This window comes from Eublepharis macularius, chromosome 14 (genome assembly GCF_028583425.1).
Source record: "Eublepharis macularius isolate TG4126 chromosome 14, MPM_Emac_v1.0, whole genome shotgun sequence".
NCBI lineage: Eukaryota > Metazoa > Chordata > Lepidosauria > Squamata > Eublepharidae > Eublepharis > Eublepharis macularius.
Genome location: NC_072803.1, coordinates 67,050,784 through 67,064,124, shown reverse-complemented (window position 1 = coordinate 67,064,124; position 13,341 = coordinate 67,050,784). Strand labels below are relative to the sequence as shown.

General features: G+C 48.5%; 1 protein-coding gene across 4 annotated transcripts in view; it reads right to left on the bottom strand.

Annotated features, from left to right (window-relative positions):
* Positions 1 to 13,341, bottom strand: part of RXRA (retinoid X receptor alpha) — a 272,985-nt gene that overhangs the window by 49,466 nt on the left and 210,178 nt on the right. For all 4 annotated transcript variants that reach the window (XM_054997345.1, XM_054997346.1, XM_054997347.1 and 1 more), the window contains exon 3: positions 1,347 to 1,497. In XM_054997345.1, coding sequence (XP_054853320.1) covers positions 1,347 to 1,497 — 151 coding nt within the window. The remainder of the gene's footprint in view (positions 1 to 1,346; positions 1,498 to 13,341) is intronic.

Genomic DNA, 13,341 nt, shown 5'->3' with positions numbered 1-13,341 from the left:
AATTGGCCCTGTACAGAGTGCAGGAGCACTCATGTGGCCAGTACAACAATGTCACTTCCGGAAGTGACATCAACGCACCGGCACTGGAGTGTGCGTGCGCTCCGCTTGAAAAGGAACACTACACTGCTGGCATGAATTAAGTGCCAGGTCCCTCCCTCTCCTACCAGGAGGGTATAGGGACCTGGCAACCCTAGACAAAGACGTGATAGTAATTAACAAGCAGGGGACCTGCAAAGACTTGCGGGAGATATCTCACGTTCCCAACATGTCCTCTTTCCTTTCCTTGCCCCCACAGCCTCTCCCCCTTCTTCTACCTTCTCTCCTTTCCCACCCACCATTGTTTGTACCTGTTTTCATCTTTCCCCCTTCCACCCCAAGCAGCCTTTCCCCCATGGTCCAGTTGAATGGTGGGGAACCTGTAAGGATTTGGGGGGCATACTTTCCTCTGTATCCCCTTCCCCACACTATTTCGTCCTGCCCTCCTCCTGGCAGACCCCATACGCTCACCTTTCCCTATGTCCTTCTCTCCTTCAAACCCATGAAACACCTTTTATTTGTTCCCCATCTTCATCTATATACACTAATCTACTTCATTTATATACTGCTTTTATCCACAGTAGGGACCCGAAGCAGCTTACATCATTCTCCTAGCCTCCATATTATCCTCACAACATCCCTGAGAGGTAGGTTAGGCTGAGAGCATGTGACGGGATCAAAGTCACCCAGCAAGCTTCCACAGCAGAGTGGCGATTCGAACCTGGGTCTTCCAGATCCTACTCTGAAACTCTAACCACTACACTACACTACACTAGCTTTTTCAGGTGTGTTTTTTTTTAGGTGTGTGCTGTTGAGTGAGCACCTGGGCTGGGGTCAGTCATGCAAATCCTGTGGTATGGAGTCGCCTGGTGGTTGTTTCTGGACCTGATACCAATGCATCGCCCCTGAAAGGGCCCTGCCCCCTCTCCCTCCCTTTTCCTGACAGAAACCAAGCCTGAATACTGTTGTGGTTGCCTAGCAACAGCCACTGGGGGCATCTGATTCTTAAAGCTACAGGAGCTCCTTTAATCATGTTGGTGTGTAGGAAGCTCTATCTTGTCCATTCATGGCTCCGGTCTCCAGATTTAAGAATGCTCAGATTAGGGCCAATTGGCTATTAGTATATATAAGATTAATATAATATAGTGTGTCTGGACAATGAATTTGGTTTTTCTGCACTAATCACAAATGGGTTCCAATATCTGTCAACTCCCTACTTTAGTATGTCAGAAACAGACTGAAAATAACCACAAGAGAAACTCATGATCCTCTTATCCCACCCTTTCCACAGGTCACTCAGGTGCCTTTACCTGAAGATCTGTCCCCACAAATAGCACATATGTGCTTGGTGAAAGAGGTCATGGCTGATGAAGGGTGCACTGGCACTTTAAGAACTCCGTTGAGGCCCAAAGGGGGTTTAATGTCCTCTGTGCTGCTCACTGGATTCATGGGGGAATTGAGCTGCAGAAAGAAAAAGACAAAAGAAAATACCATCATCAAATCAGATAGAGAAGGAAGAAATAATTTGATGATGCACTTCAGCCCAGTCAAGTGCTGTTCAATTAGCTGATCAATGCAAATGTGTACAGTTTTCCTGATGAGCTCATAAGCCACCCCAAGGCAACAGTCGTGAGATTAGAACCTTGAAATCAACAATGGCTAAGAAGCAGGGATCTCCCCACCCCCAGGGGACTGCTATAAGGTAAATATGTTCCTGTCCTCAAATGTTCCAAAACATCCCTTTTGATTTCCCCCAGCTACTCACATGACACTGGCTCTGCTGTTGGCCCCCTTCTATGAGAGAGACCATCTGACAGCAAGTGATGTGATGAAGCTACAGATATGGCCAGTGCCTAAATGGGACTCTTGTCCTGAGTAGGGGACACCAAGACCCCTTCCAACTCTAACACTGTTTGGCTTCAGAGAGAGAATCAGCAAACAAAGAATACTAACAGCCAGCTTCACATACATTAACTCAGTCATCCATGCAACAGCTGTGACAGGTAAACCAGTGCTGTTTTCCCCAAATGGCAGAGAGGCAGGGTTCAACGTAAGACTGTCTTAGCTCTACTATACTATACATCAGCGCCAGGGCAGCCCTGCAAGAATGACTCCTACAAGAAATTCTCCCCTAAGATGCCTCCTTCTCTGCCGAGGTCAGCTGGGGAGGAATTGCCACCTCTCACATGGGGCCTTCTTGATGGTGGCCCCACGAAGATGGCCCAGACTCCCTAGGAAGTCTTACTTGGCTTTTCAGTTCCAGGTACAGACATCCTGAAACATCTTTTAAATGCATTACATTTATGGGCTATTTCTCAACAGCTGCCTCTTGCTCCTGGTTTCTCTCTCTCTCTCTCGGAATGACTCATTTGCTTTACACTGCGGGCATTTTTAAGGGGGAAAGTGTTTTATAAATATTGTATCTGTTTTATTTCTTATATTTGAAAACTGAGATCAAGACAACACAGATGGTTCCCACCCCTCCACAGCCCTCTGAGGTAGGCTAGCCCAAGACAAGGCAACTGGCTCAGCATCATCAAGTGGGCTTTGTGGCTAAGTCGGGATCTGAACTCAGGTCTCCTCTCAACACCAACTGCTACACTGCTCTGTCTGTGTGCACATAAACAAGCAAAGGGCCAGGATCTTGGAGAGGGTGTCTGTGCAGATTCATTTTGCTTAAAGTAACACAATTTCTTCAACTAGTGCTGGATGCCACGTATCACAAAGCAGCTGGAGATGCATCAGGAAAGTCAGGTGCCAAGTTCATGTTTGGACCTTAGTAACCAGAGTTGGGGCAATTTCCCCTCACCAACTGGAATCTGGTTGGGGCAGAACAATTTCCAGAACAGATGCACAGCCTGCCACTTTCTGCTGAATTTGTTACCTATTTTAGATCCTGCAAATTGCCAGTCTACTCAGTCACATATGGTGCATCACCACTGAGTGTTTTCAAGAAAAAAGCTACACACCCAACAAGAGGTTACTACAGTGAATAATCACAAGCAACAAAACCCACTGGATTAGGAACAGTGAGCCCTCTCTGAGATCTCCAAAAACAAATGATGCCACATGCCAGAATGGGTCCACCATGTACAAGCTTTGAGGACCTAAACCAATAGACTCTCCACTCCTCTCAGCTCCTTCTAGAGCATATTTCTGTCCCCTCCAAAGATGGGGGCAGGGGGGCAAGGCCTCAAGCATCTAGGGTCAGGAGAGCTTACCATGAGCAGGGCCATCAAAGAGGCAAGCAGACATGCTTGGGGGGTCATCATGGGTCTCAGGATGAGAAGACAGCCAAAGGAAGGGGAACTCATTGATCCTAGAAATGGCCTTGTCATAGTGCCTTTGTTCCCACTGATACACTTCCATCAACATAGAAGGCATTTTACAGTGTAATGGTCACTATACAGATCCAAGGAGCTCACAACCAAAATGCTGAGAGAGGGAGACAGGAGAAAGGGGAGCGGGGTGGGAACAGTGGTCCGTTAGCCTGAGCAGATGCAGCAACACACAGCCTGGCACACTGCCTGGCCTTGGGAGGTTCTGGAGAGAACAGGATAGGAATCTTTCATCCAAGTAAAATAAGCAGACTTAGCTTTGCAAGCATGAGGACAAATGAAAGGCTTGAGAGAAAGGGGCTTTTGAGGAAGGATGGGGAGGTGAAGAGGTGGCACTTTGCACATGTTCAGGGAGGAAGTTCCAGGCACAGAAGGCGGTAAGTAGAGCAGGGGGCATGGGGGTGATCGCGTCAGGGCTGGAGGGATGCACTGGGAAATGAGGACAGCCGTGAAGCTACAGGTGAGCAAGGACTTGGAGGGCACTGAAGGGTTGCCAAATGCAGCCTGGAGATCTGGAGACATAGCCTGGGAAAGTGGGTTGAGTAGGGCAGGGAGCTCAGGGGTGTGTGATATCATAAAGTCCAGCCCCCAAAGCAGCTATTTCCTCTGGAGAACTGATCTCGGTAGTCTGGAGATGAGTTGTAATTCTGGGAGAAATTGAGGCACTAACAAGAAGTTGGCAACCCTAGGTATATAGAGTTGACAACCTCCAAGTGGTGGTTGGAGATATCCTGGAATTATTTACAACTGATCTCCACGCTACAGGGATCAGTTCCTGCAGAGAAAACAGCTGCTTCGGAGGGTGGGCCCTATGACATTATACCCTGCTGAGGCCTACCCTTCCCCAAACTCCACTCTCCCAAGCTTCACCCCCCCCAAATCTCCAGGAATTTCCCTGCTTGGAGCTGGCAACCTTATCACAGGCCTGATGGAAAACCTTGTAAGGGCTTAAGGCATCCCTTTGGCTATGGCTGCTGCCATGCTCTCACGACAGTCATACTGCCATACTGCCCTACCATTCGCACTCCAGACAGCAAAGGCTGCTAAGTTTTCAGGACTGCTCCTCCTCCTCAGCCTCTCCCCACCCCCCAGGAATCACCCATATTCTGGCGGGGGGGGGGGAGATGTTCCTGCCTTGCCCCAACCTGAGATGCAAAGCTTCATCTCCTTGTTCCAATCAGCATCATCAGCAGAATTGGGTTTGGCCCTCTCCCTTGGGAGAGCAGCTGTTTCCCTGCCCACATCTTACTCCTGCCTCTGTTTTAGACCCATCTGGTGCAAGATTTCCCTTTCAAGTTGGCTGCCTGAGTTCCTCTATTTATTTTAGCAAAGAATATGTGGGTGTTTCTATGGGGGAGGGGAAATCTGATTTGGGCTATCCAAAATTCCCATTTGCTGGCTGCCTGTTGAAAATTACATGGGAGTGAGGGACAGTCTGAGAAGAACAGAAGTCACAAACACATTCCATGTATCTCTACGCAAATGCTTATTCCAGAATAATGTTGTGCTCTTTTCCCCCATTTAAGAGTACTACCCAACTATAATTCATTTGCTTTATAAAATGGAGTCCATGTCAAACTTAGGGTGGTGGGGTGACAATGGTCCATACCCACTTCCTTTCTTCACACAGAATCCTTGTTGTGCCCCAGCATGTTTTGCAACAAGAATCCACCCACCCTCGCACCCATCCAGCCTCTCCTACACAAAGGTTAACTCCTTCGGCAGCACTGGCTCCTGCAAACCAGTCCTATTGCACTGACAAGAGTGCAGAAGTCCACTGCGGAAACTTTACTCTCTCAGCCCTACTCCTTTTCCCCTTCAGCCTGATATGCAGAACAGCTAACAGCAACAGCAGGAGGTAGGGGATCCAAAGATCCTCTAGAAACAAGCCCCAATTGCGGGTCGGGGGACAGCAGACAGCAGAACGTACTGCTGAACGTACTGTGGCTCAATAGAAGGAACCTCTGGCAGAGACTATTACTCCAGAAAACATAGTATGCATGACCTGACTGGCAACATGTTCCTTAGAAGCAGGGACGTAAATGTCGTAAACTTCACTGAAGCAGAAGCAGCCCCAGTGCGTGCACCACCTCTCTGCTGCCCTGCAGCACCTCCAGAGCTGCTGTCAGAATGGCCTAAGGGACGTGAGACTTTGCCATCAGTGTGGCATCCGCACCTCGGCAGCGAGAGCAACCGAAGGGGATGTTGGTTTCTTTTAAAGGCCAGCAACTTTCACGGGGCCACAGAGTTGAGGCCCAAATCCTCATCAAAAGCCTCGGAGACTAGACACTTGTGACAGTTAGCAAATTGCCCCCCCCTTTATTGTGGGGTGTGTGTGTGTGAGAGAGAGAGAGAGGGAGGGAGGGAGGGAGGGAGAGAACAGGACACTGGTTTTTAGAGATGAAATAGAGCAATGGTTTTTAGGGATGTAGCTCTTGATCAGCAAAACGCCCTCCAGTACAAGTGGAGTGTGAAGGGTGGGCTGCACATGCCAAGTATGCCTTGGGAGTGGTGCTGTGCAGAATCCTGAGGCTCTATTGGTTCACAGCTCACACAATTGTCAGCCACATCAGCTCAAAACTCCCACAGTGTGTTTCAAAGAGTTTTTTTAAAAAACGCTGATTGATTCACTTTTGATTGGTTGGCAGTCCTAAATAAAAGGTTTACATTCACACAATTATTGCAATAAAACAGCAGTGACATTAAAAAAATACTGAATTAATATCCCCATTGAATAACCACACTAACCCCTGCTACAGTAGCCTTGAAACTGTAACACAGTCTGTGTAGGGCTGTCCTTGAAGACAAACACAGAAGCTAGAAGACAGCACTAGACGGGGGTCAAGAATTCTGCACATGGCACTCGGAGCTTTGAATCACTGGCCTGGCTGCCCCTTTGCTTCTCTGCCCCTACAAGGAGTGATGTTAACCTTTATAGCTTTTCAGTTTGGGTCCCTCATATCTGCAAGATTGCCTCCACCCATGTGGGACATCAGATTTACTATTTATTTATCTGCTTCATTTGTACACCACCTTTCTCCCTAATGGGGACCCAAAGTGGCTTACATAATTCTCCTCTCCTCTATCTCATTCTCACAACAGCCCTGTGAGGTAGGTTAGGCTGAGAGTGTGTGACTGGCCCAAGGTCACCCAGCAAGCTTCCATGGCAGAGGGGTGATTCAAACCTGGGTCTGACACATTAATCTCTGCACCATGCTGATGTGAAGCCCGGAGATTCCTGGGAGTTCTCCCCATTTGACCATTAAGAACTGCTGTTGCTCAGGCTTGTGCTGTCTCTGTGGCTATCCCCTGCACTGTGGAATGGGCTTCCAGAGGGGGTGAGGAAGTCCCTGGCCTTGCACGGGCCTCAGATGCTCTCTAAAGCACAGACTTTTCATCCGGGCTTTGATAGTGAAGGTTGCAGCCTGCTTCCTTCTATTTGTATTTTCTGCCAATGTAATATGTTATTTGTTTCAAAATATATGTAAGCTGTATTGACTCTCACTGACTGGGTGAAAAGCAACAAGAACATATTTCATAAATAAATAAATTCCTGGGAAGGACTGTTTGGATTTTCACAAGCTCTGTTATATTGGCCATATTCAGGGAGCTCTGCATGCAGCATGACTGCAGAAGAACTCTTTGCTGGATGCAGAATTCAGCTGCCAGAGAGTCCCAACCTTCATTTTAAAGGCAAGTTTCTCATGAGGTGCATCCCACTTTTTGACTACAGTCCCAAAACAACTGTGGTCCCAAAACAGATTGGTGTGTGTGTGGGCAACACCAGCAGACACCTCACAACATGGAGCACAAAATGGATACACTCACCAGTGACTGGAGCAATGCTTTGGGGCCCCAAGACTAGCACAGCAAGAATAAAAGGTGGGAAATAGTATAAACTGCAGAATCATCTGAGCAAAACCAAAATCTGCATAACGTATGAAGGTCACGGAATTTTTCACAGAACTGAGATGGACTGTGCTTCTTTACCTAAACAGTATTAGAGGGAGAAATTTGGTTTGTTCTCCATTTGCGGTCTGTGCACTGCGGAAGACTTCCAAGGTCTTTCACCTCTGCTACGTCTCCAATGCCAACCAAACAGAAGCTGACAGCAAGTGGCACCTGCCATCTGATGCTCAACACCTTCCATCAGGGCCACCTCTGCTCCACAAGGCAGGCACATGCTTCATTACCCTGGGAAGGGGCTCCATGGAGAGACGGGTGGGTGGAGAGAGAGGAAGGACAGGCCACCCTCCTTCTTCTCCCTCCAATATTCTGTGTTCTGCGTGCTCAGGAAAAAAGAAAACAGGATACACAGAAAAGAGATGGCTTGCAGAAGTCATGAGGCCCTCAGACTGTCATGTATGCCAGCATACCTGCCATGATTGTATTCTGCACTGTGTACTGGTCAATGCTGTTTGCCAGAGTTATATACTATATTCTGTGTGACTCACCTGAGAGTGTCTTAACTGCTAATACTAATTGCAGGAGGGCCAGTGGGCCTCTCTGTTATCTATTGAAAATAAGTACTTTCACTTTTCTAGCAAGTGTCCTTGGAAGAGAGCTGCTAGCAGCACACATTGTATCTTTTCCCAGAGACTGGGATATTTTGCTTTGTACTTCCTGTAGTCTAAACTAATCTGTTCCCATGCAACCTCTTTGGGGGTTTCACACCAGAATGTCTACAGACCCCAGAGGGCGGGAAGTTTCCCTATAATTAGTTATGCCTTTGTTTGAATTGTCACTTTGCCACCTTCAGATGAACTCCTGTACTGTCTGGATCTCAATAAAGCTACTTTAACTGGAACACCTGCTTGTTAACTGTGGAGGGCTGGAGGGAACTAACTGCCAGGGACTGACATGGAGTCTTAAACGTCTCCTCCAGGAAAAGGCTATGAGGAAGCAAGGGCCATACAGCTGGCTTGGCAAAAGGCATGATCTGCCCCCTCCTTTATTTCTGGTCCTCTGCCACATATGACAAATTCTAAAAATAGAATGAACAGAGGGAGGAGGAAGATAACAAAAGCAGAGTCTTTGGGATCTCTCTGACAGCCGAGAATGGGCTGGGATTTAGCTGCAAAGCCCCATACACTCAGTAAGGCAAGCCACTCTTTCTCATGAGGCTCAAAGGCAACAACACCTTACCCACAGACCGCCCCTGAGCTCCACAGATGCCAAGGCAGCAAGAGCCAGCCTAGTGTGTAAGCGGTCGGCCCAGCCTCCACCATTTTAATAAGCAGTTTTGTATATGGCTGCTTCTGATATTAAAGATGCTCAGGCCTTTGGAGTTAAAACGGCTGATGTATTGCCACTAGAGAGACTCTATCAGTTCCTGAGTCCCGCCCGGTGTCAGTCTATGGAAAACAGGATACGTTGAAGCTGACTCCCCCCTTACAGCAAGAAATCCAAGCTCTCTTGAATCAAGGTTTTTTATTGAGAAATCATAACTAAAGCGTATATATCCATAGGTTACACAGAAGCAAAATAAAGCATCTGGCTGTACACAGAACTCTTGCTGAGAATGACGTATGGAATGTTTGCTACAAAGTTCCAGTCCCTCCCTGTAAACCCACCCCCACCCCCAGTGCCCAACCAGCTGGGCATAGTCAGTGGGAGAGTAGGCAGGAACCGTCTCAAGGCCTCTGTGGCGAGCCATACGAGATAAGCGTGCTGTCTTTCCAGGAGCTGGACGGCTTGTGTGAAAAACTACACACACACACACACATACAGAGGATGATTGCAAATGAAGGGAAGATGGAGGGACTGTGGGCAACAGACCTGACATTTTGCCCCCTCAAAGGCCCCCCTTCACCCCCCTGGCCCCGGCTTGGATGGGTATTTCTTGTGGAAGTTAGTTGTGAGACACGGAGTGTTAACATAGGAATGTTCGACCCATTCCCTGAAGCTTTCATCAAAGTCTTTCCATCTGATTAAGTAGTAAAGTTTTTTTGTTTTTCCATTTAGAGTCCAAGATCTCCTCCACCTCATAGTGGACTTGGCCATCAATTAGGGTTGGATGTGGAACGCCTCTTTCAGGGTGCCGCTCATCGGGTGGGGGAGCTTTTTTCAGCAGGCTAAAGTGAAAAGTTGGGTGCACTTGGCATAGGTTCTTTGGCAATTCAAGTTCTACTGTCACTTCATTGATTACTCTTTTAACTGGGAAGGGACCCATGTATTTGAGTCCTAGTTTTTTGCAGGGATGATAACTTTTGAAGTTTTTAGTGGAGACATACACCCGGTCTCTGGGTTGCAGGTTTCATTGTTCGGTGCGATGCTGATCTGCATACTTTTTGTAATCCTCTTTGGCTTTCTTTAAGGTCTCCTGGATGATACTCCACTGAGCTGTTAAGGAGGACCACCATTCTCCTAGGTCTCCTGCATTATGCGTTTCTGGGTTGGTGGCAAAGGGTAGGGCTTGTCCCTCATATCCGTGCACTAGTTTAAAGGGGGAAACCCCCATGGAACTGTGTACTGCGTTGTTGTACGCATATTCAGCAAAATGGAGAAAGTTTATCCAGTTGTCTTACTGATAATTGATGTAGCAGCATAGAAATTGTTCCAGTACTTGATTAGTGCTTTCCGTTTGTCAGTTGGTTTCGGGATGATGAGCGGAGACTATTCCTTGCTCGATGCCGGCAATTTGGAGGATCTCCTGCCAAAAGTTGGCCACAAATTGCACTCCCCGATCAGAGATCACTTTGGTGGGAAATGAGTGGAGCCTCACTATATATTTCAAGAACAACTTGGCTAACTTTTTGGCTGTTGGGATAGTGGTACAAGGGATGAAGTGTGCTTGTTTGGAAAACAGATCCACCACTACTAATATGCATGTGTACCCCTTGGAGGGTGGTAGATCGGTGATGAAGTCCATTGAGATCACCGCCCAAGGTCTGGAAGGAGTCTCTAGCGGTTGGAGTAGTCCTGGGGGTTTTCCTCTTCTGGATTTCCCCATTATGCAGACTGGGCAGGTGGACACGTATTGGGAGACGTCCCGTCTCATGTTGGGCCACCAGAACTGGCGCTGAATTAGGTGGAGGGTTTTTAAGTAGCTGAAGTGACCAGCTAATTTGGCATCGTGGCACTGTTGAAGAATTTCCTTGTGTAGACTGGGTGGAATATACAGTTTGTTGCCTTTGTACCATTCACCCGCTTCAGTCTGTGTGAGCTCGTTACGAGGCATGCCTTTGCCCTCCTTTTCCACTTCCTCTTTCACCCGCCTTCTCCAGTCAGAGAGATCAAGTTTCTTATTGAGTTGTTCTGCCCTGAGCCTGCTTGCGTGGAGGGCGGAATATAAATACGATAAAATAAATAAATAAATAGTTTCACCGTTTGGCTACGGGTTGTCACTGCCCCTCCCAGCTGGATTGGTGAAAACACTGTGTCAATAATTTCTTCCCTCTGACTGTCATGTTGGGGCATTCGTGACAGGGCATCTGCTAGGAAGTTGGCTCGCCCTGGTAGGTAATTAAGTGTGAAATTAAACTTGGAGAAGAATTCAGCCCAGCAAAGTTGTTTAGCATTCAGCTTTCTGGGGGTGCGGAGAGCCTCTAAATTTTTATGATCAGTCCAAACTTCAAATGGGCTTCTAGCCTTCTCCAGCCACTGCCTCCATGTAGTAAGAGCAAGTTTAACAGCAAACACTTCTTTTTCCTGCACGCTCCAGTTGCGTTCTGCATCAGTAAATTTCTTGGATAGATAGGCACAGGGGCAGAGTTTGCCTTCTGCGTCAGGTTGTAGCAACACCCACCCACCCCCCGCTGCCGTGTCGCTGGAGTCGACTTGCACAATGAACTTGCGGTTTTCGTCTGGGTGCTGCAGCACGGGCTCCGAGACGAATTTTAATTTCAGCTTTTCAAATGCTTGCTGACATTCTGGGGTCCACTGTAATTTGGCTTGGGTTTTTTTCTCTTGTCCCCCCTTTCCCTTGGTTTTTAATAAGTCTGTCAAAGGCAGATGTATTTGGGCGAAGTTTTCTATAAACGGTCTATAGAAATTGGCAAACCCCAGGAAAGATTGCAATTGCCTTCTCGTTTGGAGTGCTTCCCACCCCTCCAGTGCCTCTACCTTAGCTGGGTCCATTTTTAGTCCTTGACTCGATATACGGTAGCCCAGGTAATCCAACTCCTCCTTATGAAATTCACACTTGGACAGTTTGACAGGCAACTTATGCTTGATAAGGGCGCTTAGCACTTTCTGGACCAGTTCAACATGTGATTCCTTATCCACCGTATAGACAGGAACGTCATCAAGGTAAACGACCACCCCTTTGTACAGGTATTCATGGAGCACTTCATGAATAAGCGTCATGTATGCAGCTGGGACGCCTTTAAGCCCGAACGGCATGACTAGGTATTCAAACTGTCCTAAGGGCGTGTTAAAGGCAGTCTTCCATACATCCCCCTCCCGTATTCTAATGCAGAAGTATGCATCTTTTAAATCCAGTTTTGAGAAGACTTTGCCTTGAGCTACTACACTGAGCAGATCTTGAATCAAAGGGAGGGGGTAGGCATTTGACATGGAAACTGCATTGATGCCTCTAAAATATGTACATAGTCTCAACCCCCCCCCCCTTCCTTCTTTTTGATGAACAAAACTGGGGCGGCATGAGGGGAGCTGGCTGGCCGGATAAACCCCCTCTCCAAATTTTTGTCTATAGACTTCCAAGGCTCCTGGTGCTCCGCTGGGCTCATGGAGTACAGTTTGCCCTTGAGTAATTTCTCCCCGGGAATCAGTTCAATGGCACAGTCAGTGTTGTGGTGGGGGGGAGCTCATCCACCTCCTTTTCACTGAACGCTAGGTGGAGATCCCTGTACTCCTGGGGGATGGTTTTCTCCTCCTCCTCAGCTAGTAAGGCGATGTTCAGGGGGGAGGGAGGTGTCCCGCCCCGCTCCCTCGTCCACGCATGCGCACCGCACTGACTTCCTTTGAATATGATAGCCCCCTCTGACTATTTGATGTAGGGGCCATGGTCTCCTAGCCAGCGGCTACCGAGGATCAGAGGGTATTTAGCTGCATTACTGACTACATAGGGACGGGTCTCCCAGTGCTTCCCCATTCCCATGGGCACGGGTTCGGTTTCAAAGGGGGCCAGACTCATGCTTGACCCGTCCGTTTGTTCAAAAACTACTGCATTCTCCAGTTCATGGGTTTTCGAGCCTAATCCATTGACTAGGGCAGGCGAGATGATATCTCGGGAGCACCTGGAGTCTATGAGGGCTTGTATTCGCACATAAGTCCCTTGTTCAGGTTTACAAGCACTACGGGTATGAAAAATATGGCCCCTCTTTCTCTCACCTCGGAAGGGGTGGACTCCTTGGTGACCTGCTGCGGGGGCCCTTTTACAGCAGGTCCTCCGCGTTTCCCGATGAGGTGGGTACCTCACCTTCGAGGGCAGCCAATTCCTCAGCTTCCAATCCAGTATCCTGCTTCCCTTGCCTTAAGGGGCCTTGCGTTCCACTTTCAGGGATCGCGGCACCGCTACAGGTCTTGGAGCTCATCTTCCTGGAGGGGCTTTCAGGGGACATTGAGCTGAGAAATGTCCAATATTTCCACACTGGAGACATAGGCCCTGCCTCCAGCGAGCATCCCGCAGTTCTTTGCCTGGCCCCGGTCCTCCTGGGGTAGGCTGGCCATGGGAAGGTAGGTTGGCTCGTCTCATCTCTGAGAGCTGGTGTTGCTTTACCAGGCGGACTACCTGGGTGCGGTTTTCGATCTCGCAGGCCAGTTGCACCCAGCTTAGGAGGGAGGGTGGGTGGATCATCCTGGATCAGGGCCTGATCTAATAGTTCGGGATTCATTCTGTTCCTGAACAGCTCTATCTTGACTTCTTCATGATAGATTGGGCACTTGGCAGCGAGTTGGTGGAACTCGGCGGCGTAGTCCCTCACTGGCCGGGAACCCTGCCATATGGCCCGGAGCTGCGTGCAAATTCTCTCTCCCCCTCCATAGGGTCCTCATATTGGGCTCA